The following is a 22,716-nucleotide window of genomic DNA, read 5'->3' as shown; positions in this document are numbered from 1 at the left end:
AACTATATAGAAAATGCTTTTCTCGCCCATTTTCCTTGGGGGACACAGACCTTGGGTATAGCTCAGCTCCCTAGGAGGCGTGACACTAAGTAAAACTGTTAAGCCCCTCCTCCATCAGCTATACCCTCAGCCTGGAGATAGAGGCTACCAGTTTTAGCTTAGTGTCCAAGGAGGCAAGACACTCCCTGCTACTGCAGGGCTGTTTTCTCCTTGTTATTTTTACTTTTTCTTCTAATTTTGTTATTTTATTTTTTCTTAGGGATACCAGAGACGCATTAGACCTCTCTGCTCTCCCGGGGTTGAGCTGCGCCAGTGCCAACTTATCTGCACTGCTGCCTCCCCCACAGAAGCAATAGGAGGATCTGGGCAGCAATGGCTCCCCTACATCCCGCCAGCTAGGGGGTCGCCCGCACGCCAAGCCCCTCTTCCAGCTTCCTGCCACTGCGGTGCCAGTGGCTGAAGGGGCGACCCTGCTGGAAAGGACTGAGGGTGAAGACGTCGGACGGTGAGATGGCTATTCCAGCCCATACCCCGTCCCTATCTGCAGCATCTACCCCTCTGGGTAAGGGGGGCACCCGTGGTCGCTCATTCTGAGCGCTCATCTGCAGGACAATGCAGCACAGCAGCATCCTCAGCACCCCCACGCCGTTCCCCCCCCCCACGCTGCTATCTTTCTCCCCCCCTCCCCCTCATTCGGGGCTGACTCCATTTTTCTCTTCTCTCTCTCTCCCCCTTCCCGCCGAGAACGGGGGGCGGGGCTTAGCGGTCCCGGCATGGGGCGGGGCTTACGCGCGCGTCATTTTGGGGGCGGAGCTACGTTCTCCTTCACAGGAGACATTTCAAGCGCTGGAGGGGGCGGAGCTTGTTCCCCGTGCTTTCTGCTGAGGTTTCCCGCGCTTCCTCACTCCTGACAGGAAGCTGGGACACGGTGGGGGACTCTAACCTCCTGTGTACATCGCTCGGCTTCTGTGGGCGCTCTCTGCTGCTCACTGCTGTTCACTGCTTCTCTGCTGCTGCTGATCTGGGCCATCTCCTGACGTTCTTCTGAGGCACTGGTAGGACAGTTAACCCTCCTGGTCATAGCTGCTATAACCCTTTGTGGTCTCTATATTAGAGTACAACCACACTTCAGCATGTCAGATCCCACAGGTGCCCCCAAACCCTGGTACCATGCCTGTACCGCCTGTAAGGAACTTTTTCCGCGTGGGCAATCTGAGCCGCATTGCCTTGCATGTCAGGCCCCGGTGCAGGGCCCGCTTCCCGCTACGCCCCCCGGTGCCTCTGAACCCCCTGACTGGGCTAGGTCTCTGTCTCAGGCGGTGGAAAGCCTTACACACGTAGTGGGCCGTCTCGTGGATAGACCGCCTCTCCCGCAGGCTGCCACAATCCCTGTCGCACCCGCTGGGACTACCGTTTCTGCCGCCCCCACTGGTTCCCTGCCTCCCAGCGAATCTTCCAGGGCCCGGCATACTCAGAAACGTTCAAGGGTTGAGCGCACATCTTCTCCAGATGCTTCGCTCTCTCCGCCATGCGTGCGAGCTCAGTCAAGTCTATCCTCTCAAAGGGATACGCTTTCTGAGGGAGAACTGGCGGATTCGGACGTGGACATGGACTCAGAGCTTCCGTCCAAATTGGCGTCCGCGGTGGGGCATCTTGTCACTAGCATCCGTGATACCTTTCAGCTACACGATGACCCCCCCAGCTCTGAACAGGCCGGCGTGTCCTTTCTCCGCCCCAAACAGGCCTCCAAGGTTTTTCCCATACACGCTGATTTTTCTTCTGTGGTATCCAAGGCTTGGACTCGGCCTAACGTCCGCTTTATTACACCCAAAAAGCTGGACATTTGTTATCCCTTTCCAGCGGATTCTGTGACCACGTGGACATCCCCGCCTAAGGTTGATCCTCCCGTGGCTCGCCTGTCCAAAAGCACTACTATTCCTGTACAGGAAGGATCTTCCCTCCAGTCTGTTGAGGACCGTCGTACGGAATCCCTCTCCAAGGCCATATTTACTGCCTCTGGTTCGGCCCTTAGACCGGTCTTTGCCTCCGCCTGGGTTGGCAAAGCGGTCTCTGAATGGGGTTTGCAACTGGAACGGGAGTTAGGGTCGGACGTCCCTGTTCAGGACCTCCGTTCCTTAGCCCAACTAATTGTTCAGGCCGGAAAATTCGTCTGTGAGGCCTCCCTTGATGCGGGTGCCCTCATTGCCCGTTCCTCTGCCCTGGCAGTTTCTGTCAGGAGGGAACTCTGGCTGAAGGTTTGGGCGGCGGACGCCGCTTCCAAACGCTCTTTGGCCGGCCTACCATTCACGGGTTCCCGCCTGTTCGGAACCCGTCTGGACGAACTTATATCAGAGGCCACGGGTGGGAAGAGTACTCACCTCCCCCAGTCCAGGCCAATGGGCGCCCCCCGTGGTCGCGCTGGTTCGTCCCGTTTTTCGGTCCTTTCGCAAGCCCACCGGGTCTAGACCCGCGGCCAGTTCTTCTTCCTCTGGCCCAGCCCAGGATAGACGCAAGAAGCCGTTTTTTCGGACGCAAACTACCTGGCGCAAGTCCCAGCCTGCACGGGCTCCCACAGGCCAGCAGCCCTCTGCCTGAAGGTGCGCCCCCACCCACCCGGGTGGGGGGCCGCCTTCTCCTATTCAGGAACGTATGGCGGGCCCACATCTCAGACGCATGGGCGCTCGAGATTGTATCTTGCGGATACAAAATCGAATTTGCGTCCATTCCGCCAGACCGTTTCTTCCGATCCCGTCCTCCGCGAGATCCCGTACGAGTGGCCGCCTTCTTCGCGGCCATTCACTCTCTAATGGACAAGGGTGTCGTCGCCCCCGTGCCTCCGACGGAAAGGTTCAGGGGGTTCTACTCGAACCTCTTTGTGGTTCCCAAGAAGGAAGGCTCAGTGCGTCCGATCTTGGACCTAAAACGCCTGAACCGTTTTCTCCGACTGCAGAGATTCCGTATGGAGTCTCTCAGGTCCGCAGTGGCCTCCCTGGAAAGAGGGGATTTCATGGCCTCAATCGACATTCAGGATGCATACCTCCACGTTCCGGTTGCTCCATGTCATCACCGCTTCCTGCGCTTTGCGGTGGGGGACGATCACTTCCAATTCGTCGCCCTTCCCTTTGGTCTGGCGACGGCTCCTCGAGTGTTCACCAAGGTCCTGGCCCCTGTCTTGGCCCTTCTACGTTCAAGAAGTGTTTTTCTTCTCCCATACTTGGACGACATCCTGGTCAAGGCACCCTCCTTCTCTCAGACATCCCGCAGTGTGGAACTCACTCTGGAGACCCTGACGCGGTTCGGGTGGATTATCAACCACCCCAAATCTTCCCTTACCCCCTCCAGACGGCTGATCTTCCTGGGGATGCTCCTGGATACAGAGTTGGCGGAGGTCCGCCTTCCGTCGGACAAGCGTCTGGCCCTTCGCGGGTCGGTTCGCAGTCTCCTCCGTCATCACCGCCCTTCCCTCAGATCCAGCATGCGGTTGTTGGGAAAGATGGTTGCCTGTTTCGAAGCGGTGCCGTTCGCACAATTCCGATCCCGCGCCTTTCAGAGGGCAATTCTGTCGGCCTGGGACAAATCACCGAGGAGTCTGGACAGGACCTTTCTTCTGCCTCCCCTGGCTCGGGCTTCCCTCGGCTGGTGGTTGCATATCCCTCTAAGGGGGAAGTCCTTCCTTCCACTGAACTGGCTGGTGATTACCACAGATGCCAGCTTACGGGGGTGGGGGGGGGGGGTTTTCCCTCCCCGGTCCGTCCAGGGCGTTTGGTCTCTATCGGAGTCCAGACTTCCAATCAATATTCTGGAACTGAGGGCGATTCTTCTGTCCCTCAGACACTAGACCCATCTGCTGAGGGGCCACCCTGTTCGGATCCACTCGGACAATGCCACGGCTGTGGCATACATAAACCATCAGGGAGGCACTCGCAGCGATGCAAGAGGTGACCCTCATTCTCCTCTGGGCGGAGACGCACGTGCCGGCCTTATCTGCGATTTACATCCCGGGGGTGGACAACTGGGCGGCGGATTTCCTCAGCCGGTCCACCATCGACCCGGGAGAATGGTCCCTGCACCCAGAGGTGTTCGAAGCCCTTTGTCTTCGCTGGGGTCGCCCCGACGTGGACCTCATGGCCTCCAAATTCAACCACAAGGTCCCCCTATACCTGGCCAGGGCACGGGACCCGAAGGCATACGGCGCCGACGCGCTCGTCCTTCCGTGGCGCGAATTCTCCCTTCTGTACGTCTTTCCTCCTTTACCCCTCCTGCCACGGGTTCATCGGAGGATCGCGGCAGAGGGCGTCCCCGCGATTCTAATCGCCCCGGATTGGCCCCGCCGGTCTTGGTACGCCGACCTAATGTTGCTGTTGGCAGACGCACCGTGGCCACTGCCCTCCAGGGAAGACCTTCTCTCTCAGGGACCGATCTTCCACGAGCATTTAGGCTCGCTACGTTTGACGGCGTGGCTATTGAGACCGCCGTCTTAACGCGACGGGGTTTCTCCGCGGACGTAGTCCGCACCATGATCCGGGCTCGTAAGCCCGTATCCTCTAGGATCTACTATCGGGTTTGGAGGTCCTATCTGGGGTTCTGTGAGTCCCGGAGCATCCCACCTCTCCGGTTTTCTCTTCCCACAGTCCTGTCCTTCCTCCAGTCGGGTCTGGACCTGGAGCTGTGCCTCAGTTCTCTGAAGGGTCAGATTTCGGCGCTGTCTAATCTTCTCCAGCGTCCCCTGGCCCCTCTAGGGCCAATTAAGACCTTTTTACAAGGGGTGGCTCACTCTGTTCCGCCGTACCGCCCTCCAGTTCCTTCCTGGGACCTGAATGTGGTGCTCTCGTCGCTCCAATCAGCCCCCTTCGAGCCTTTACGGGAGGTCTCCCTTCGCCTTCTGTCCTGCAAGGTCATCTTTCTTGTGGCCGTCACGTCTCTCCGACGGGTGTCGGAGTTAGCGGCTCTTTCTTGCTCCGAACCTTTCCTGATCTTCCACCAGGATAAGGCTGTGCTTCGGCCTGTCCCGACTTTCCTGCCAAAGGTGGTCTCCGCCTTTCACATCAATGAGGACATCGTCCTTCCGTCGCTCTGTCCCTCTCCTTCCCACCCCAGAGAACGGGAACTGCACCGTCTGGATGTGGTCAGGGCGTTGAGGATTTACTTGGAGGTCACCGGGTCCTTTCGGCGCACGGACTCCCTGTTTGTGGTTCCGGAGGGTTCGCGCAAAGGGTTGGCGGTCTCCAAGGTGGCTATTGCCCGTTTCATTAAACTGGCGGTGTCTGAGGCTTATCGAGCCAAGGGCAGACCTCCGCCTTTCGGCGTCACTGCTCATTCCACCAGAGCAGTCGGAGCTTCCTGGGCGCAGAGGCATCGGGCCTCGGCTGAACAGTTGTGCAAAGCAGCCACTTGGTCCTCTCTGCACACTTTCACAAAGTTCTATAGGGTGCATACGCATGCATCAGCGGATGCTGCTTTGGGCCGCCTGGTTTTGCAGGCAGCGGTTTCCTGATGCTCTGGTGGTGTTCCGCCTTGGGTTTGTGGTCCCTCCCTTCTTGGACTGCTCTTGAACGTCCCAAGGTCTGTGTCCCCCAAGGAAAATGGGCGAGAAAAGGAGATTTTTGTATAACTTACCAGTTAAATCTCTTTCTCGCTCTTCCTTGGGGGACACAGCACCCACCCTTCTGTGTTTGGTTACAGGGTTATGGTCTGGCGCCCCGTTGGGTTGCTGGCTGGTTGTTTCCGTTATTGGTTGTTATCCTTTCACTACTTGGACACGCAACTGGTAGCCTCTATCTCCAGGCTGAGGGTATAGCTGATGGACGAGGGGCTTAACAGTTTTACTTAGTGTCACGCCTCCTAGGGAGCTGAGCTATACCCAAGGTCTGTGTCCCCCAAGGAAGAGCGAGAAAGAGATTTAACTGGTAAGTTATACAAAAATCTCCTTTTTCTGGTCTGCAATTGCGGACAAGAATAGGACATGTTCTATAGGTGCTACAAAAAGCGCAGTGTTCGTCCGCAGTGTTTTTTCCTTACAAAGTCTCATATTCCATTAACTTGTGACAAAAAATAAAATCTTACATGAACTCTCCATACCCCTCACGGAATCCAAATGCGTAAAAATGCCCTGTGAAATCCTAAAGGTCCTCATTGGAATTTGGGCCCCTTTGTGCATATTGGCTGCAAAAAAAGTGTCACACATGTATTGCTGTACTCAGGAGAAGTTGGGCAATGTGTTTTGGGGTGTATTTTTACATATACCCATGCTGGGTGAGAGAAATATCTCTGTAAAATGACAACTTTGTATAAAAAAAATGGGAAAAGTTGTCTTTTACAGAGATATTTATCTCACCCAGCATGGGTATATGTAAAAATACACCCCAAACACATTGCCCTACATCTTCTGAGTACGGCGATACCACTTGTGACACTTTTTTTTTTGCCGCCTAGGTGCGCAAAGGGGCCCAAATTCCAATGAGTACCTTTTTAGGAGGGCATTTTTAGACATTTGGATTCCAGACTTCCTCTCACTCTTTAGGGCCTCTAAAATGCCAGGGCAGTATAAATACCCCACATGTGACCTCATTTTGGAAAGAAGACACCCCAAGGTAATCCATGAGGGGCAAGGCGAGTTCATGTAAAATTTTATTTTTTGTCACAAGTTAGTGGAATATGAGCCACAACTGGTTCCCGTTGTGGCTTTTTGTCCCCCTTGGCCATCCCTCATCTCGGTCTTGATGAGTGATCATATTCCATACCTTCTAGTCTCTTCTCATGCTGGATCCTTTACAAAGGAGTGGCTACTCACTGTTTTCTTTTACAAATTGGCCCACAGGGGGTCTCCTTACGTACCTAGGAGATCCCTACAGGACTAGCCCTCGGCCAGTTGCCCAGTAATTCCTTCCAGTTTTTCCCTGCGGTGAAGTATCCCACCCTGATACTTACACATTTGGTAAGGTCGTGTCTGGGTTTTCCTGTTGCTCGTTTGCCAGGTCTCGTGCATACCCAGATTCTACAGGTTCATTTCTGTTAAGTAAACACCCCTCGGTTTTCCATGGGGCCTATTGCCATGCAAGACGTCCTGGGTTTCCAGTCCATTTCGCCACACCAATTCTGTGGTCCTTGTTATCTGGAAGTGCCTTCTGCACATAATTCTTATTCGTCAGACATGCTTATCCTTCTTGTAGATATTATGTGCTGCTATCCACATCTTCCGACGCCTCTTGGGCTTCATTTAACTGGGTTTTCCTCTTTTTGCCTAGTCTAAGACGCCATGCGTTCTACACTCTCTGGCTGGCCTTCCTGGTTCATGTTCTTCCTGTGCTATTCCGGGTTCCTGTGCATCCTTTCCCCACATTTCTGTGCGGGGTCCCATTTCCAGCCTAAGATTTGTTCTAGTCTTTTATTCCCGCCCCATGGTACTGCTTTGGAACGTCCCATGGTCTCCTGTGTCCCCCAATGATACGAGCGAGAAAATACGTTATTTTTTATTTTTTGCTTGCCTGTAAAATCATTTTCTTGCAGAGTTCATTGGGGAACACAGCACCCACCCAGTAAGTACATTGCTGGTTCTTTTTGGTGGGTCCTACCTGTTCTTGGTTCTGACTCATCTCCAGCTCTACAGTTGGCTTCTCCTGGCTGCTCCTACTTTTGAACAAACTGTTTATGCAGGAGGGATATAGCTGAGAGGAGGAACTAGCACTTTTTTTGCTTAGTGTTGCCTCCTAGTGGCAGCAGCAGCTACCCCATGGTCCTGTGTGCCCCAATGAACTCAGTGAGAAAAGGATTTTACAGGTAAGCACAAAATCCTATTTCTCGTGCTTTTTTCCATTGGGGGACACAGACCATGGGTATAGCTTAGAGGTATTAGTAGGAGGGACACTATGCAAATGAAAGAGCTCCTCCTCCTCGGGCTATACCCCCAGACTCCACCAGGAGGAACTCAGTCTTTGCTTAGTGTCTGGTGAAGGAGGTTGACACTCTCTGATTCTACTCCTTTTTGTTATTTTTATTCTAGATGGGGACACAGGTCGGCATGGCGCCTTCCTGGTCCCCCGTGGAGTGCCCGCCGCCGTCTTTGGGACGTTGCCTGGCTGCCTCCATTTCCCCCCAAGAAGATAAGTGGATCCGGGCTCGACCTGTTAGCTCCGGCATCCCACCAGCTGCTGGGACGCCTGCTGCCTACCCTCCTCCAGAGCACTGTTCTCCTGGATTGGAGTCAGAAGTCTGAAGAGGCGCATCCCTGCTGGTCTGGACATCGAGGGAGCATGCTGAGCAGATAAGTGTTGCAATCCCTCCCCCTCCCTCTGTGTCTATTTGTCTGTGGCTGCCTGGGTGAGCTTGAAGAAGGATCCTGATGGGGCACTTTCTTCATTTTGGCACTGGAGTACTGGCATCTCTTCCCCTTAAACTGTGGGCTTCAGCGCTTCTCTCGTCGGGCCTTGGCTGCTGCGCTCCCTCAGCGCCCGCCGGCAGGCCGCTCCTCCACGTGGTGCGCTTATTTTCGCGCATATTTTCGCACGCGCGCATATTTTCGCACGCGCGCATATTTTCGCACGCGCGCATATTTTCGCGCGCACGCTTATTTTTCGTGCGCGCGCTTATTTTCGCGCGCTTTTTTCGCGCCATAATGACGCGTTAGGGGAGGCGGAGCCTCGGCATGCCGCTCTGACTCTCCTTACACCGGAGACTGTTTGCTCATGGCCGTGCAGCTCCTCATCACTCTACTCCGTTTTGTGCCAGGCAAGCTGGTAGCTCAGTGGTACTGCTGCTGTTGCCCCATGTCCAGGCTTTCTGAGTTCAAAGCCCCTTTCAGCCTTCAAAAATTGTTTATATTATTCTAGATGGGGACACAGGTCGGCATGGCGCCTTCCTGGTCCCCCGTGGAATGCCCGCTGCCGTCCTTGGACGCTGCCTGGCTGCCTCCATTGCCCCCCAAAGAAGACAAGTGGATCCGGGCTCGACCTGCAGCTCCGGTATCCCACCAGCTACTGGGTCTCCTGCTGCCACCCTCCACCAGAACACTGCACTCCTGGACAAGGAGTCAGAAGCCTGATGAGGTGCATCCCTGCTGGTCCTGGAGTCGAGGGAGAAGTTCTGCAGGAGCAGATAAGTATTACCTGCATCCCTGCCTTACCCCCCTCCTCCACCCCTCCTCCACGTCCCTGGGGGCCTGCGGTCCCCGCTTGGGCATCTGCCATGTCCAGCGCGGCCGCTAAATTGGTCTTAGTCACCAAGGCAACCATGTCCTTTAATCCTGTGGCGCTAACGACTCCATCTCTCTCAGTGGTCCCCACAGTGGGTGACTGACTACGAAGAGGCAGCGTGAGCGGCAGCATCCCACCTCGGATGTCTCTGTCTCTCCACCCCCCTCACCTCGCCGGTGGCGCTTGCGGACTGCTCTTCCCCCTCCCTAGGGAGAGTACTCCGAAGGAGAATTATCCGGCTCGGACGAGCCACGTCCTTTTTGGACTATAGGGCATTTTCAAATCCTGTGACGCCAACCACCTCTCTAAGTGGTTTTCCACAGAAGACGCCCGAATACTAACAGGGAGCGTGAGCAGCAGCATCCCTCTCCTCGGATGGCTCTGGCTCTCCCCCCCCCCCCCCCCCCCCCCTCGTCTAGAGGCGCGTTCGGGCGACTCTCCCCTCCCTTAGGGAGCGCAAGTCTGAAGGAGAATTTCCGGCTCTGATTAGGTCATGGAGCGGGACCCCTCGCCTAAGCTCTCCACCAGGGTGGCTGACTTAGTGGTGACTGTCCGAGACACCTTTATTCTCCAAGGGGATTCTCCTCCTTCCACTGGTCAGGAGTTCCCCCTTTTTCCGTCCAGGCAGTCGGAGACTACCATGTTCCCGGTCCATGAGGGATTTTTCCGCGGTCATGTCCAGGGCCTGGGGTGGTCTTAATAAGGTTCTCGACCACCCAGCGCATGAATATACTTTCCTTTCCCTGCTGACGGCGAGGAGAGGTGTCTCCTCCCCCTAAGGTGGATCCTCCGGTGACCGGATTAGCCAATTATGTGGCCCTTCCTGTCTTAGTCAGTTCCTCTTTCCAGGATGCTGTAGACAGACGCATAGACTCTCTTCCAGGTCCTTTTTTCGCTGGCAGCGCGTCCCTGTGACCTACCTTTCACTCAGCAGGGGTAGCCAGTGCTCTCTCGGTGTGGTTACAACACCACCACCAGGAACTGGCGGTACGAGATGCGGCTACTAACACACTGGAGTTGGTTCTCCAGATGTCTCAGGCTTCTAACATTCTTTGCGAAGCTTCTAGGGACATTGTTTCCCTCTTTGCCCGCAGGTTGGCCATCTCTGTCACTCAGCGCGAAGAGATCTGATTGAAGGTGTGGGACGCTGACGCCTCCACCAAGCGTTCCCTTGCTGATCTCCCCTTTGGGGTTTCCAGGCCTTGTGGGGATCAGCTGGACGAGTTCGTCTCTGCATGCCTTTTGCCGTTTCTCATCTGGTAGGCCGTCGCCTGCTTCCTCCGCCGGGGGTCTCAGGTCGCCCGCAAAGAGGCCTTCCTTTGCACCAGCCTTCCCGGCACTAGAGGGCCCAGTCAGCCCGCCCTGCTGCTCCTAGGCCTATCACATGTCCCGATTGCGGAATCCCACCATCGATTCCTGCGCTTCGCCATTATGGGTCGACACTGTCAGTTTGTCGCCCTTCCTTCGGGTTGGCGACCACCCCGCGGGTCCTTGCCACGGTCCTGGACCGCTCATGGCGCTTCTTCGTACCAGGGGCATTCCTTTGCTGCCCTGTCGGGACGATATCCGGATAGAGGCCCCCCTCTCTACCGCAGACCACGGACAGCGTCCGGATCACTGTTCAGACCCTGGAACGGTTCGGCTGCCTGGTAACTTTCCCAAACTCCTGCCTCTTCCCGTCCCAGAGGCTCTCCTTCCGGAGGGTGATTTTGGACAAAGTATTCTACCAGCCTTCAAGTCCTCCCAGGTCCAGGGGGCAGTGTCGCATCTGCTGCGCTCCCCGTGCCTCTCCATTCGGGAATACTTGCAGGTCCTGGGTCTTATGGTAGCCTCTTTCGAGGCCTTTCCATATGCCCAGTTTCACACTCGCCTGGCGCAACAGGAGATCCTTTACCTTTCAGCGGGTTCGGGCAGTTCTCCCTTGGTGGCTGTTCCCAAAGAACCTGAGGTCGGGGAGTTCCTTTCTCGCATTCTCCTGGACGATCGCCGCCACCGATGCCAGCATCCTGGGTTGGGGGGGCGTTTTCCAGTCTCGCACGGTTCAAGGAATTTGGCCGGCGGCAGAGTCTCGCCTTCCAATCAACTTTCTGGAATTGAGGGCGATTTTTTCCGCTCTCTCTCTCCTATTGGACCTCTCTCCTTGCGGGCCTCCCAGTGCGGGTTCAAACGGGCAATGCCGCGGCCGTGGCCTATATCGACCATCAGGACGGGACCCGCAGCCGGATGGTGATGCAGGAGGTGAAGTGAATTGTGACGTGGGCGGAGACTCACGTTCCGGTGTTGTCAGCAGTTTGCATTCCAGGAATGGACAACTGGACAGCGGACTTTCTAAGCCACAACACGGTGGATCCAAGCGAGTGGTCTCTGCATCCAGAAGGGTTCGAAGAAATCTGCCACAGATGGGACCGTCCGGATGTGGACTTAATGGCGTCCGGGTTCAACAACAAGATCCCAGTGGTCCTGGCTCGCGCCCGAGATCCGGAGGCGTACGGATGGATGCGCAGGTGTCTCCGTGGCAGGACTTCAGCCTCCTCTGTTTTCCTCTCCTACCAAAGGGTCTACGCCAGTTCGAGGCGGAAGGGACTCCGACCGTTCTCATCACCCCAGAGTGGCCTCGCCGCGCGTGGTTTTTCGGACGTGGCTCGGTTGCTGGCGGACGCCCCATGGCCTCTTCCCGACGGACAGGACTTACTGTCTCAGGGCCCGTTCTTCCACCGGAATTTGCGGTCTCTTCGTTTACCGGCGTGACTGTTGAAACCGCCATCCTGATAAAGATGGGGTTCTCGGATTCAGTGGTTAGGACCATGATCAGTCCGGGGAAGTCTTCTTCCTCCCGGATTTACTATCGTACCTGGATGGCCTTCCTATCCTTTTTTGAGGGTTCGGGGTTCCCTCCCCTTCGGTTTTCCATCTTGATGGTACTGTCTTTTCTTCAGTCTGGGCTTGTGCAGGGACTGTCGCTTAGTTCCCTGTAAGGTCAGGTTTCGGCGCGGGCCGTCAGAGGTCCCTTGCTCTTAAGGGTCCGGTGGTGACCTTTCTTCGGGGGTGGCGCATTCGGTTCCCCGTATGTTCCCCCTTTGTCTCCTTGGGATCTCAATTTGGTTCTGCGCGCTCTGCAGTCGGCTCCCTTCGAGCCTTTGAGGAGGGTCTCTCTGACTGTTCTCATCTGGACTTCCTTGTGACCATAGCTTCTGATACAGCTACATAGCGTAGTGATTAAAGTTCTGGGCTATTATGCAGTGGCTGTGAGTTCACGTCCCATCACGAAGCTTTTAGGTCAGACTGGTGTCGAAGCTGGCCGCTCTTTCCTATCAGGAGCCTTAATGGTTTTCCTCCAGGATTAAGTTGTGCTCCGTCCAGTCCCCTTCTTTTTGCCCAGGGTGGTCTCTCCCTTCCGCCTTGATGAGGATCTTGTCCTGCCTTCCTTTTGTCCTTCTCCGGCTAACCCCAAGGAACGCACTCTGCATTCCCTGGATGTTGTACGGGTCCTGAAGGTGTGTCTCGCGGCTACTGCTTCCGTCCGCCGTTCTTGGCGCTCTGGATCTGCTTGGCTATTTCCGCGGCTTGTCACGCTTGTGGTGGAGTTCCCCCGGCTAGAATTGCCGCTCACTCCATTGGGGCGGAGGGGGCTTCCTGGGCAAGACGCAGTCGTGCCTCTGCGTCTCAGCTGTGTACGGCGGCCACCTGGTCGTCCTTGCATACCTTTGCAAATTTTTGTCAGTAGCATTCACTGGCTTCGGCTGATGCGGCTTTGGCCGCAGGGTTTTGCAGGCTGTGGTTCCTGTTTGACCGTTGGGGCGTTCCTCCTGGCGGTGCTGATATTTTTTCCCACCCCATGGACTGCTTTTGGACGTCCCATGGTCTGTGTCCCCCAATGGAAAAAAGCACGAGAAAAGGAGATTTTTGTGAAACTCACCTGTAAAATCTTTTTCTCGTCTTTTCCATTGGGGGACACAGCTCCCACCCATTATTCCTGTTGCAGGAGGGGTCTTTAGTTCGGTTTTTCTGTTTCTGGTTGGACCTTATGGCTTGGTCCGATGGTTTCCATGATTTTTTCTTGCTCCTTCTCCTACTGCTTGTGCAACGCCTGAGTTCCTCCTGGTGGAGTCTGGGGGTATAGCCCGAGGAGGAGGAGCTCTTTCATTTGCATAGTGTCCCTCCTACTAATACCTCTAAGCTATACCCATGGTCTGTGTCCCCCAATGGAAAAGACGAGAAAAAGATTTTACAGGTGAGTTTCACAAAAATCTCCTTTTTACCTTTTTTCATCATGGTGTAGGCCACAGATGAATGGAGGGGACATGATCCAGCATGCCTTGTTATAGGTAAGGTGGTTCGTTATTACTATATATCTGTGGCAGGCAGGTGACCACTGTATTTTCTAAATGCGTATGGAGCACTTTTCTTATTGCTTGTGAGTTGGATTGCTTGCTTTCTCTTCCTATATAAGTATACAAAGTGGGGTGAGTGGAGATGACCTCCTCAGAATGGCAGTAAAGTTTAATGTCCCAGTAAGGTATCATTTTATTTTCCTGTCTGTAGTGAACTGCCTTTGTTTCCACAGATTTGGAGTGGAAGATAATCTACGTGGGCTCGGCAGAAAGTGAGGAATATGATCAGGTTCTGGATTCTGTGTTGGTGGGCCCCGTCCCAGCTGGGCGTCATATGTTTGTATTTCAGGTAAGTCAAAAAGCACTCCGTGGTGGTCCGTGCCTCCGTTCCACAGATTGTGGCATGGGTCCTCATCCATAATGTGGTGAGCATATGGCTTGTGCCCACATGTGTGTATGAGGCCTTACCCTGTGGAAGTACCGTATTTTTGCCCTATAAAACGCACTGGCCCATAAGACGCATCTATGTTTTTGAGGAGGAAAATAAGAAAATATATATTTTTAACCAAAAGGTGTGCTTTTGGTGGGGTTGAACTAATGGTGATCTGTGCATGACACTATTATGGGGGATCTGTGGATGATGCACTGTTATGGGGTGTTGGATCTGTGGATGACACTGCTATGTGTCATCCACAGATCACCACCCTCCACCACCACCATCATAATCCACAGACCCTGACCCCCCCCCCCCCAATCATTATCTGATTCACAGATTCCTAGGGAGGGACTGTAGTAGGCGGGGAGGCACTGTACTCTGGCCCCGCAGCTCAGTATGTACTGTATTATACGTTTATACGTAGTGTTAATCATCAGATCTAAACTGAATAATGGTGCGCTCCCCATGTGTACCGTACGTACCGGTACATGTCACGCTCCTGTAGTAAGCACTAGCAGCTAGCTAGGGGGAGCAGGCTAATGCTTACTAGAGGAGCGTGACATGTAAGTACGGTACACAGGGGGAGCGCATCATTATTCAGTTTAGATCTGATTAACACTACGTATAATACAGTACATACTGAGCTGCGCACACACACACACACACACACACACACACACTCTTTTGGGGAGGAAAAATACTGCTAACAGCTGATCGGTGGGAGTCCTGGGTATCTGATATTTATGACCTATCCTTAGGATTTCATCTATATCTAAGCATCTAGGGACAGCAGACAGAGATTTCTGATTTTGGAGTGTTTCTGCCTCAAAATCGGCAAAAAAGTCTCAAAATGGGAAGCAGTTCTTGTGTGTGCTGTTTGTTTTTTGTTACAGCCCTATCCTGGGGCTGAATCTCCCATTAAAATGAATGGGAAGCATTAAGAAACCGCTCCATGTAAGTTAATGCATCTTCTGGCACAATTCAAAAACATCAAGCTGAAAATGCAGCTTTGCACTGAAGTGAACATCATCCATTGGTTAAAGAAAAAACATCAAAATCCATCAGAAACCAAACAAAAAAGTTGCACTCTGATTGTTTTTAAGTGTTTTTCTAAATCTGTTGTTTGAACTGACCCTTAAAGGGCTTCTGTCACCCCACTAAATCTTTTAATTTTTTTTTTTTTTGCTTACTTATAATCCCTACACTGCGATTTATGGCTACATGATCTAATTTATCATTTTGGTCCTGTAGATCTTGTTAAAAACATGCTTTTAAAATATGCAAATTACCTTGCTACCAGCAAGTAGGGCGGCTACTTGCTGGTAGCAGCCGCATCCTCCAATCCTAAAGACGCCCCCTCCGCATTGTGATTGACAGGGCCAGGGAACGGAATCGTTCTCTGCTGACCCTGCCTGTTTGCATTCAAAATCTGGTGCCTGCGCCGCGGCCGTAGCGGTCTTCAATCGGCGCAGGCGCACTGAGAGGCGGCCGCTCCATCCTCAATGCGCCTGTGCCGGGTGTAGATGTGACGTCATTGGCGCATTGAGGATGGAGTGAGCGGCCGCCTCTCGGTGTGCCTGCGCTGATTGAAGACAGGTACGGCCGCGGCGCAGGCGTCAGATTTTGAATGCAAACAGGCAGGGCCAGCAGAGAACGATTCAGTTCCCTGGCCCTGTTAATCACAACAATAAACGTGTTCATTTAACAGCAGATTTGTGTAGGATTTTATTTTTTTCTAAAATGAAAATGCACAGAATATCTATATGCTATCGGCCTGAAGGTTCACAGGTTATCGGTATCAGCTCTAAAAAATTAACCGGTCGATCCCTAGTGTCTATTACTCCTATTGTGACCACATCCTGAAGTAGACTCTTCCACAGATTTAGGCCTTATGCACACGACCAGATCCACAAAACACAGATGTTGGCCCTGTGCGTTCCACAACTTACAGAACAGGCCGCCCATTATAGAAATGCCTATTCTTGTACACAAAACAGACAAGAATAAGATATGTTCTAAAAAAAAAAAATTGCTTGGCCATGGAACGGAGCAATGGATTTGGACAGCACACTGCCCTATTGAAGTAAATGGGTCCGCATAAGGGATGAGCTAATCAAGTTTGGATGAAACATCTGAAGTTGATTCGCATAAAACTTTGTTCCAATACTGTACGGCACAGGAGGTCCGTACAGTATTAGAATGTATGGGCTCCGATGAGTGTAATAACTTAATAGATTATTTTGTACTGTAAAGAAAAAAAAAAATCCCAAACTCTGGTTCGGTTCCAAGTGGTACCTTACAGCAGAGTTCCCCAACTCCAGTCCTCAGGACCCACCTACCGGTCAGAATTTGAGAATATCCCACAGAATGAACACCTGTGGTAAGTCCTGATGCATGGACGCTAATTTTATCACCTGCTCAATACTAAGGAAATCCTAAACATGATCAGCAGGTGGGTCCTGAGGACTGGAGTTGAGGAACACTGCCTTACAGTACAAATTAACTTTAAGTTATTACGCTAAGACTTGCGAGACTACGCGAAGTAATAACTTTGCACCATCGGAGCCAATACATACTGTACGGAACAAAGTTTTATGCTTCGGATGTCGATTTGCTCATTCCTTGTCCGCAAAAAATGCGTCTCAAATGTGGACCCAGTCATGTGCATGAGCCCTTAAGTAAACGAGCCTTGACTCACGGAGACTGAACTTTTTCTTCTGCGGGCGGCAGTGCAGTAGCCAAACATACATGTGTATGGGGGGGGGTGTCGGTGGAGTGTTTGCTGGGTGTGTGTATATAATGTAGAAGGCCATCTGCTGAAGACTTTCAGATGGACATAGATATAGACTTGTCACTTGTAGCCTTTGCATTGCCTGTAATAGATGTGTTCGCACTCCTCTCTTGTACACTGCACCTGATTGTCATCTGCATTTTGCAGGGCGGGCAGCAGTTAATGGTGTCCAGTAGAAGGATTTGCTGCCAATGACACATTGCCACATAATTCTATATAAACCAATGGCTGGTTGTCTGTCAGTTCCTGTTAGGTTAAGTTTTGTACATGATACAGAATTTCACCACATGATGATTAATATCTCCTGCTGGTAAAATCCTTCCTCATCAGAAATTCCTGTTCACACTGAACGTTGGGAACTGCGCATCTCATCTCCTGACTGCTTCCTTATCTGTAAATGAATGCCAAGTCCAATCCACACTCGCCCCGCCCCGGCGCCATGTACTACTGTATCACGGGCCCTGTTAACATGTCTGGAGATGAAGGAATGAGGTCTCATCCTGGTCATATGTAGGGCTGCAGCTATGGATTATTTTAGTAATTAAGTAGTCTTCCAATCAATCCAACGATTAAGGCCTCATGTACACGGCCGCTGATTTGCCGTTCCGTGCATTGGGGGCCGCAATTTGCACTCCCCAATGCACGGGCAACATCCTTGCAGATTCAACAGACGGATCCAGACCCATTCAACTTGAATGTGTCTGCCCTGCAAGAAGTTGTACCGTGGGGTTCAAGTTAATGGGCCCACATCTGTAATGTGGGGTTCACATGGCTGGTGCCTGTGAAATGCTGACCACAATGTGCGCACGGCCTGGCAACGGCAGTGTGCATGAGGCCTAATGGAGTACTCTAATTTTAAAAAAAAATTATAATTAAGAGTTTTCTATAAAAACTCATCAGCCCCTCCGTGCCATCAGTCATCTCTCTGAAAATATTACGTTTTGAGGTGGTTCTGTACAGACAAGTTGTCACAGCTCTATGGGTCCAGTCTCTGTAGTGCCCAGAAAACATTTTTTTTTATATTTATTTTTTTCCTGCGGTGGCCACTAGAGGTGAGATGTAGTATTACATGCATTTATGTAGTATTCAATAGGTAGACATCGTAGAGTCACCTGAAGCTGAGAACCCTGCCAAGGTGGTCCATAGCCCCTGATGTGAGACACATTTTCTGGCACTGCCCAGAGATCACAAGTTGCTCATCTGTTGACTAGAAATTTACTACCATGTTTGAGAACGTTGGAGGATTTACATTGTAAAATTAAAGCATGCACCTAAATCATATATAGGGCCATTCAAACCGTTTGATCAGTCAGAGACAAGCGACTTGTGAATGGTCCCCTGCTTGGATGCTTGTTAGGATTTGTGTGTAATTCTGTGAGGGTCAAGTCCTAACATTACATGTTCAAAATTTACAGGCAGATGCTCCGAATCCAAGCCTCATCCCGGAGTCTGATGCCGTTGGTGTTACAGTCGTCCTCATCACTTGCACATACAGGGGGCAGGAGTTCATCAGAGTCGGCTATTACGTGAACAACGAGTATTTTGACAGCGAATTGAGGGAGAATCCTCCTCTGAAGCCAGACTTCTGCCAGGTACTGCTCCAGTATGTCCGATGCTTTATATCTGGTGACACTGCTGTGTGATCCTGGGCAATTTTTGTTGAATATTTTATGGTAAGGCATGTCATATTAAGTGTTTTTTACTGTACACTACCCTCCCCCCTCCACAGTAAACCTATAGTTTACATCCCAGAAATGTCCTATAGAAGACAACACAAACTGTGGACGTTGAGGTTAATGGGCCACTAGGAGAATATAAAGTGAGCTAGTCAACCTCCAGTTGTGAAATCTATAGCTGTGACAGAGTAGTAATCCTGACATCCGTGAGCAAGGGGTAGGGTATTGTCCCTTTAGGACTGGACGTGGTAATCAGTATCTCCATAATCATACTGACTCCCAGGATGAAGTTAAAATGCCATTATTCCCATGCAATGAACTGTAAAAGTGAAACCCTACAAACAGTGTCTGATTTGCATTGCCTGTTCCAGGAATCGGCAACCTACAGCACCCAGCTGCTGCAAAACTACAACTCCCAGCACATGAGCGTGTTGAATGAGAAACTTTCAGCATATGTTTTCTGGCCTCCTCTCCTCTGATAGGACGGCACTGCATTATACTGATTTATAATGCTGTGTAACCCTTAGTCCTGAAATCTACTGAATTAGGCTACATTCACATGACCGTATGTGTTTTGCGATCTGCAAAAAAATAACTGACATTCCATACGGCTTTTTTTTTTTTTTTTTTTTTTGCGGGTCCATTTTAACAATGACTTTCCTTGTCGGCAAAACGGACAAGAATAGGACATGTTCTATCTTTTTTGTGGACCCACTGAAATGAATGGGTCTGCATCCTATCCGCAAAAAATACGGAACGGACATTGAAACAAAATACATTCATGTGAATGTAGCCTTAGGCCTCTTCCACACGTGCGTGTCCGGATGCGTTGCGGCAAAACCGTGCAAGGAGATACGCAATTGCAGTCAGTTTTGACTGTGATTGCGTTCCATTCAGTTTTTATTGCGTGGATGCAATGCGTGATAAAAACTGAATGTGGTACCCAGACCCGAACTTCACAGAAGTTCAGGTTTGGGTTCAAGGTTGTGTTGTTTGTATTATTTCCCCTTATAACGTGGTTTTAAGGGAAAATAGCATTCTGAATACAGAATGCATATTACAATAGCGCTGGAGGGGTTAAAAAAAATTTGAACTCTCCTTAATCCACTTGTTTGCGCAGCCGGCATCTCTTCTGTCTTCTGTGAGGAATAGGACCTTTGTCACTACGTTCATCACATGATCCATCACCATGGTGATGGATCATGTGACAGACCATGTGATGAACGTAGTGACATAATCAAAGGTCCTATTCCTCACAGAACAAGACAGAAGAGATGCCGGCTGCGCGAACAAGTGGATTAAGTAAGGTGAGTTAAATTTATTTATTTTTTTTAACCCCTCCAGCCCTATTGTACTGTATTCAGAATGCTAATATTTTCCCTTATAACCATGTTATAAGAGAAAATAATGATCGAGTCATCATCCTGATAGTCTCCTAGCAACCATGCGTGAAAATCACACCGCATCCGCACTTGCTTGCGGATGCTTGCCATTTTTCACGCAGCCCCATTCACTTCTATGGTTCCTGCGTTGCGTGGAAAACGCACAAAGAGGAGCTTGCTGCGATTTTTACGCAACGCACAAGTGATGCGTGAAAATCACTGCTCGTGTGCACAGCCCCATAGAAATGAATGGGTCCAGATTCAGTGCGGGTGCAATGCATTCAACTCACGCATTGCACCTGGGCGGAAAACTTGCCCATGTCAAAGGGGCCTTACACAGACAACATTTTGTCAGTGTAATACATTAGATTCCAGGTCTCACAGGGTTACTCAGCATTATAAATCAGTATAATGCTGTGCCATCCTGTCAGAGGAGTGGAGGCCAGAATGGGACCTCTCACTAAGGCTACTTTCACACTTGCGTTCAGAGCGGATCCGTCTGCATTATATTGTTAAAAAATTTCTAAGTTTGAAAGTAGCCTCAGACGGATCCGTCCAGACTTTACATTGAAAGTCAATGGGGGACGGATCCGTTTGAAAATTGAGCCATAGTGTGTCATATTCAAATTGTAAGTCTGGACGGATCCGCTTGCCTCCGCACGGCCAGGCGGACACCTGAACGCTGCCAGACTGAGGCATTCTGAGCGGATCCGCATCCACTCAGAATGCATTAGGGCTGGACGGAAGCGTTCGGGGCCGCTTGTGAGCCCCTTCAAACGGAGCTCACAAGCGGACACCCGAACGCTAGTGTGAAAGTAGCCTTACACACTGAGCTCCTTGCATTCCACTCGTGTGTCTGGTCTTGCTCAGTTAGTGTAATGCCTCATTCACTTGTCAGTGTTCGGTCAGTGATTTATTTTTTTAAGCTCCAACCAGGTGCGGTTCTAAACACAGAACAGGAGCAGATCTTTCCCTTATACCTTTTGTCTGTGGAGGCTCCAATCCTGGTTTTGGCTCAGTCACTGACCAAAAAACTGACGTTTGAATGGAGGATTCTGGGAGTTGTAGTTTCAGAAAAGCTAGAGTGCCGGAGGTTGCTGATGCCTGCTCTATTCCCTCCTCCCCTAGAGGCTGCAGTGTGTTGCTGGTGATATAAATGTCTCAATCTGTCTTTCAGCTCCAGAGGAACATCCTGGCATCAAATCCACGCGTGACCAGATTTCATATCAACTGGGATAGTGCTAGTGAATCAAAGATGGAAGACATTGAGAATGTGGACCCTGCTTGTCACGCTATGCTCCCCCCATCTTGTGCCCCTACCAAGGGCCTTTCTGGAGCCCTTAACTCCATCCCAGAGAACTCTATGGATTGCATGTGAAGACACCAGCGCACTTATGAGCCTGCGTACAGATCACACTGTCCAAAACCTGAAGTACAGCACCGACCTCTCACCTCAGGCTGTGGTCTACATGGCCATTTTTTTTATTGTGTGATGTCCTCAGACTCCAGAAGCAAATACTCCATAATGCAGATATGGCAGTGGTCGCATCCTCTGTATATACCCAATTTTTATCACACTGACACCTTTTTAGGAAAATATGGCTGCTTTCTTTCAAAATAACGCTGGTGCCTTGACTGTGGCCTCCTATTGTTAACCATATATGAACGAGCTGCACCATTTATCCTTTTTCCATCAGCAGGGGACACCCTTGGCAGCGCTGATATTTGGTGACCCAGAGGATAGACCATGTCTTCTGCCAGCCTTTCCTGACTGCCGTCCTTGTGTTAGTTTCCTTCACTCACTGGAAATGCTGCCATTTACTTTATGGTTGGGCAGCATTCCTTCAGCCGGATGATCTCCTTCCACAGCCTCATGAGACTTCTTTTGTGGCTCCTGGGACAACGTCACGAGAAATTATCATTGCCCAATAAAAGCGCCATTGTTCTGCCTTGTGCTTTGCGCCAAAAGACTTCCTGTCAAGTGAGGATTTCTGCCATCAGCGTCTCGTGCACGAAGATGTTAAGGTTCGGTGCGTCATCCGTAGAACAAAATTAGCACTTACACCTGCTCCATGATGGAAACCTGTGGTGGTCACTGCCGTGTGTCTCGGGCTGTCCACCTGAAGGAAGGCTTTTCTGAGATGGGCACTTTATACCACACGGCGGTGTAGAGGCAGGCTTTTTGATACCCCTGCTTCCCATAAGCATTATATGTTATGTTTGTGTCGTATTTAGAAACGGATGGAATTTTTTCTTTTTTCTTTTCCCCCAATATGTATATTTTTTTTATATATTTGTGATTAGGATTTGCTTAAATAAAAGTACTTGAGCAAGGTGCTCTAAGATGTATTTGATTACATTTGAACGTTCAAGTGTTTGTTTTTAGTTTTTTAAGCAGATCTCGGAGCCTTTATTTTGGTGTTCATTGTTAAAGGGCTATTTTGGTTATATAAAGTTATCCCCTATCCACAGGGTTAGATTAAAGGGGGTCCTTCCTTTGGGACCCTCACTGATCACACAAATGGGGACCCCAAAATGCCAGCTAGCGCGCACCGAGGAGAAAATCCCAGCCGGCTCACTGCCATGCTAGGTGGGAAAATGTGGCAGTTCCTTCGTTCAGGCTGGTGTTGGCTGTATGAAACATGGAGCAGGCTCAGCACGTTGAACCCACTGAGACCACCAATGATACATCTGTACCACGGTGGGGTAAGAGGGGTTATATTTATCTTAATGCCTATGGGGTCATTTCTTGTCACTTAGGTTTCGAAGGAGTCTTCTAGGAAGACCTCCAGAGTAAAAAAGGGGGGTGGGGGAGTGTTTTGCCGCCTTCCTGTGCAAAGCCCCTGTGTCAGAGGTGTATCAGCAAGTTAATGGAGGACAAACCTCTGTCTTTTATGGGCAGCATAAAACAG

At 51.2% G+C, this 22,716-nt stretch overlaps 1 protein-coding gene across 1 annotated transcript in view; it reads left to right on the top strand.

The window, feature by feature from the left end:
* Positions 1-22,141, top strand: part of LOC122927351 (histone chaperone asf1b) — a 28,831-nt gene extending 6,690 nt beyond the window's left edge. The window contains exons 3-5 of the mRNA XM_044279121.1: positions 13,753-13,868; positions 18,162-18,338; positions 20,982-22,141. Coding sequence (XP_044135056.1) covers positions 13,753-13,868; positions 18,162-18,338; positions 20,982-21,182 — 494 coding nt within the window. The 3' untranslated portion in view covers positions 21,183-22,141. The remainder of the gene's footprint in view (positions 1-13,752; positions 13,869-18,161; positions 18,339-20,981) is intronic.
* Positions 22,142-22,716: the final 575 nt, after the last annotated feature.

Source organism: Bufo gargarizans, chromosome 2 (genome assembly GCF_014858855.1).
Source record: "Bufo gargarizans isolate SCDJY-AF-19 chromosome 2, ASM1485885v1, whole genome shotgun sequence".
Taxonomy (NCBI): domain Eukaryota; kingdom Metazoa; phylum Chordata; class Amphibia; order Anura; family Bufonidae; genus Bufo; species Bufo gargarizans.
The sequence above is the reverse complement of the archived record's forward strand: the minus strand, read 5'-3'. Positions and strand labels throughout refer to the sequence as shown.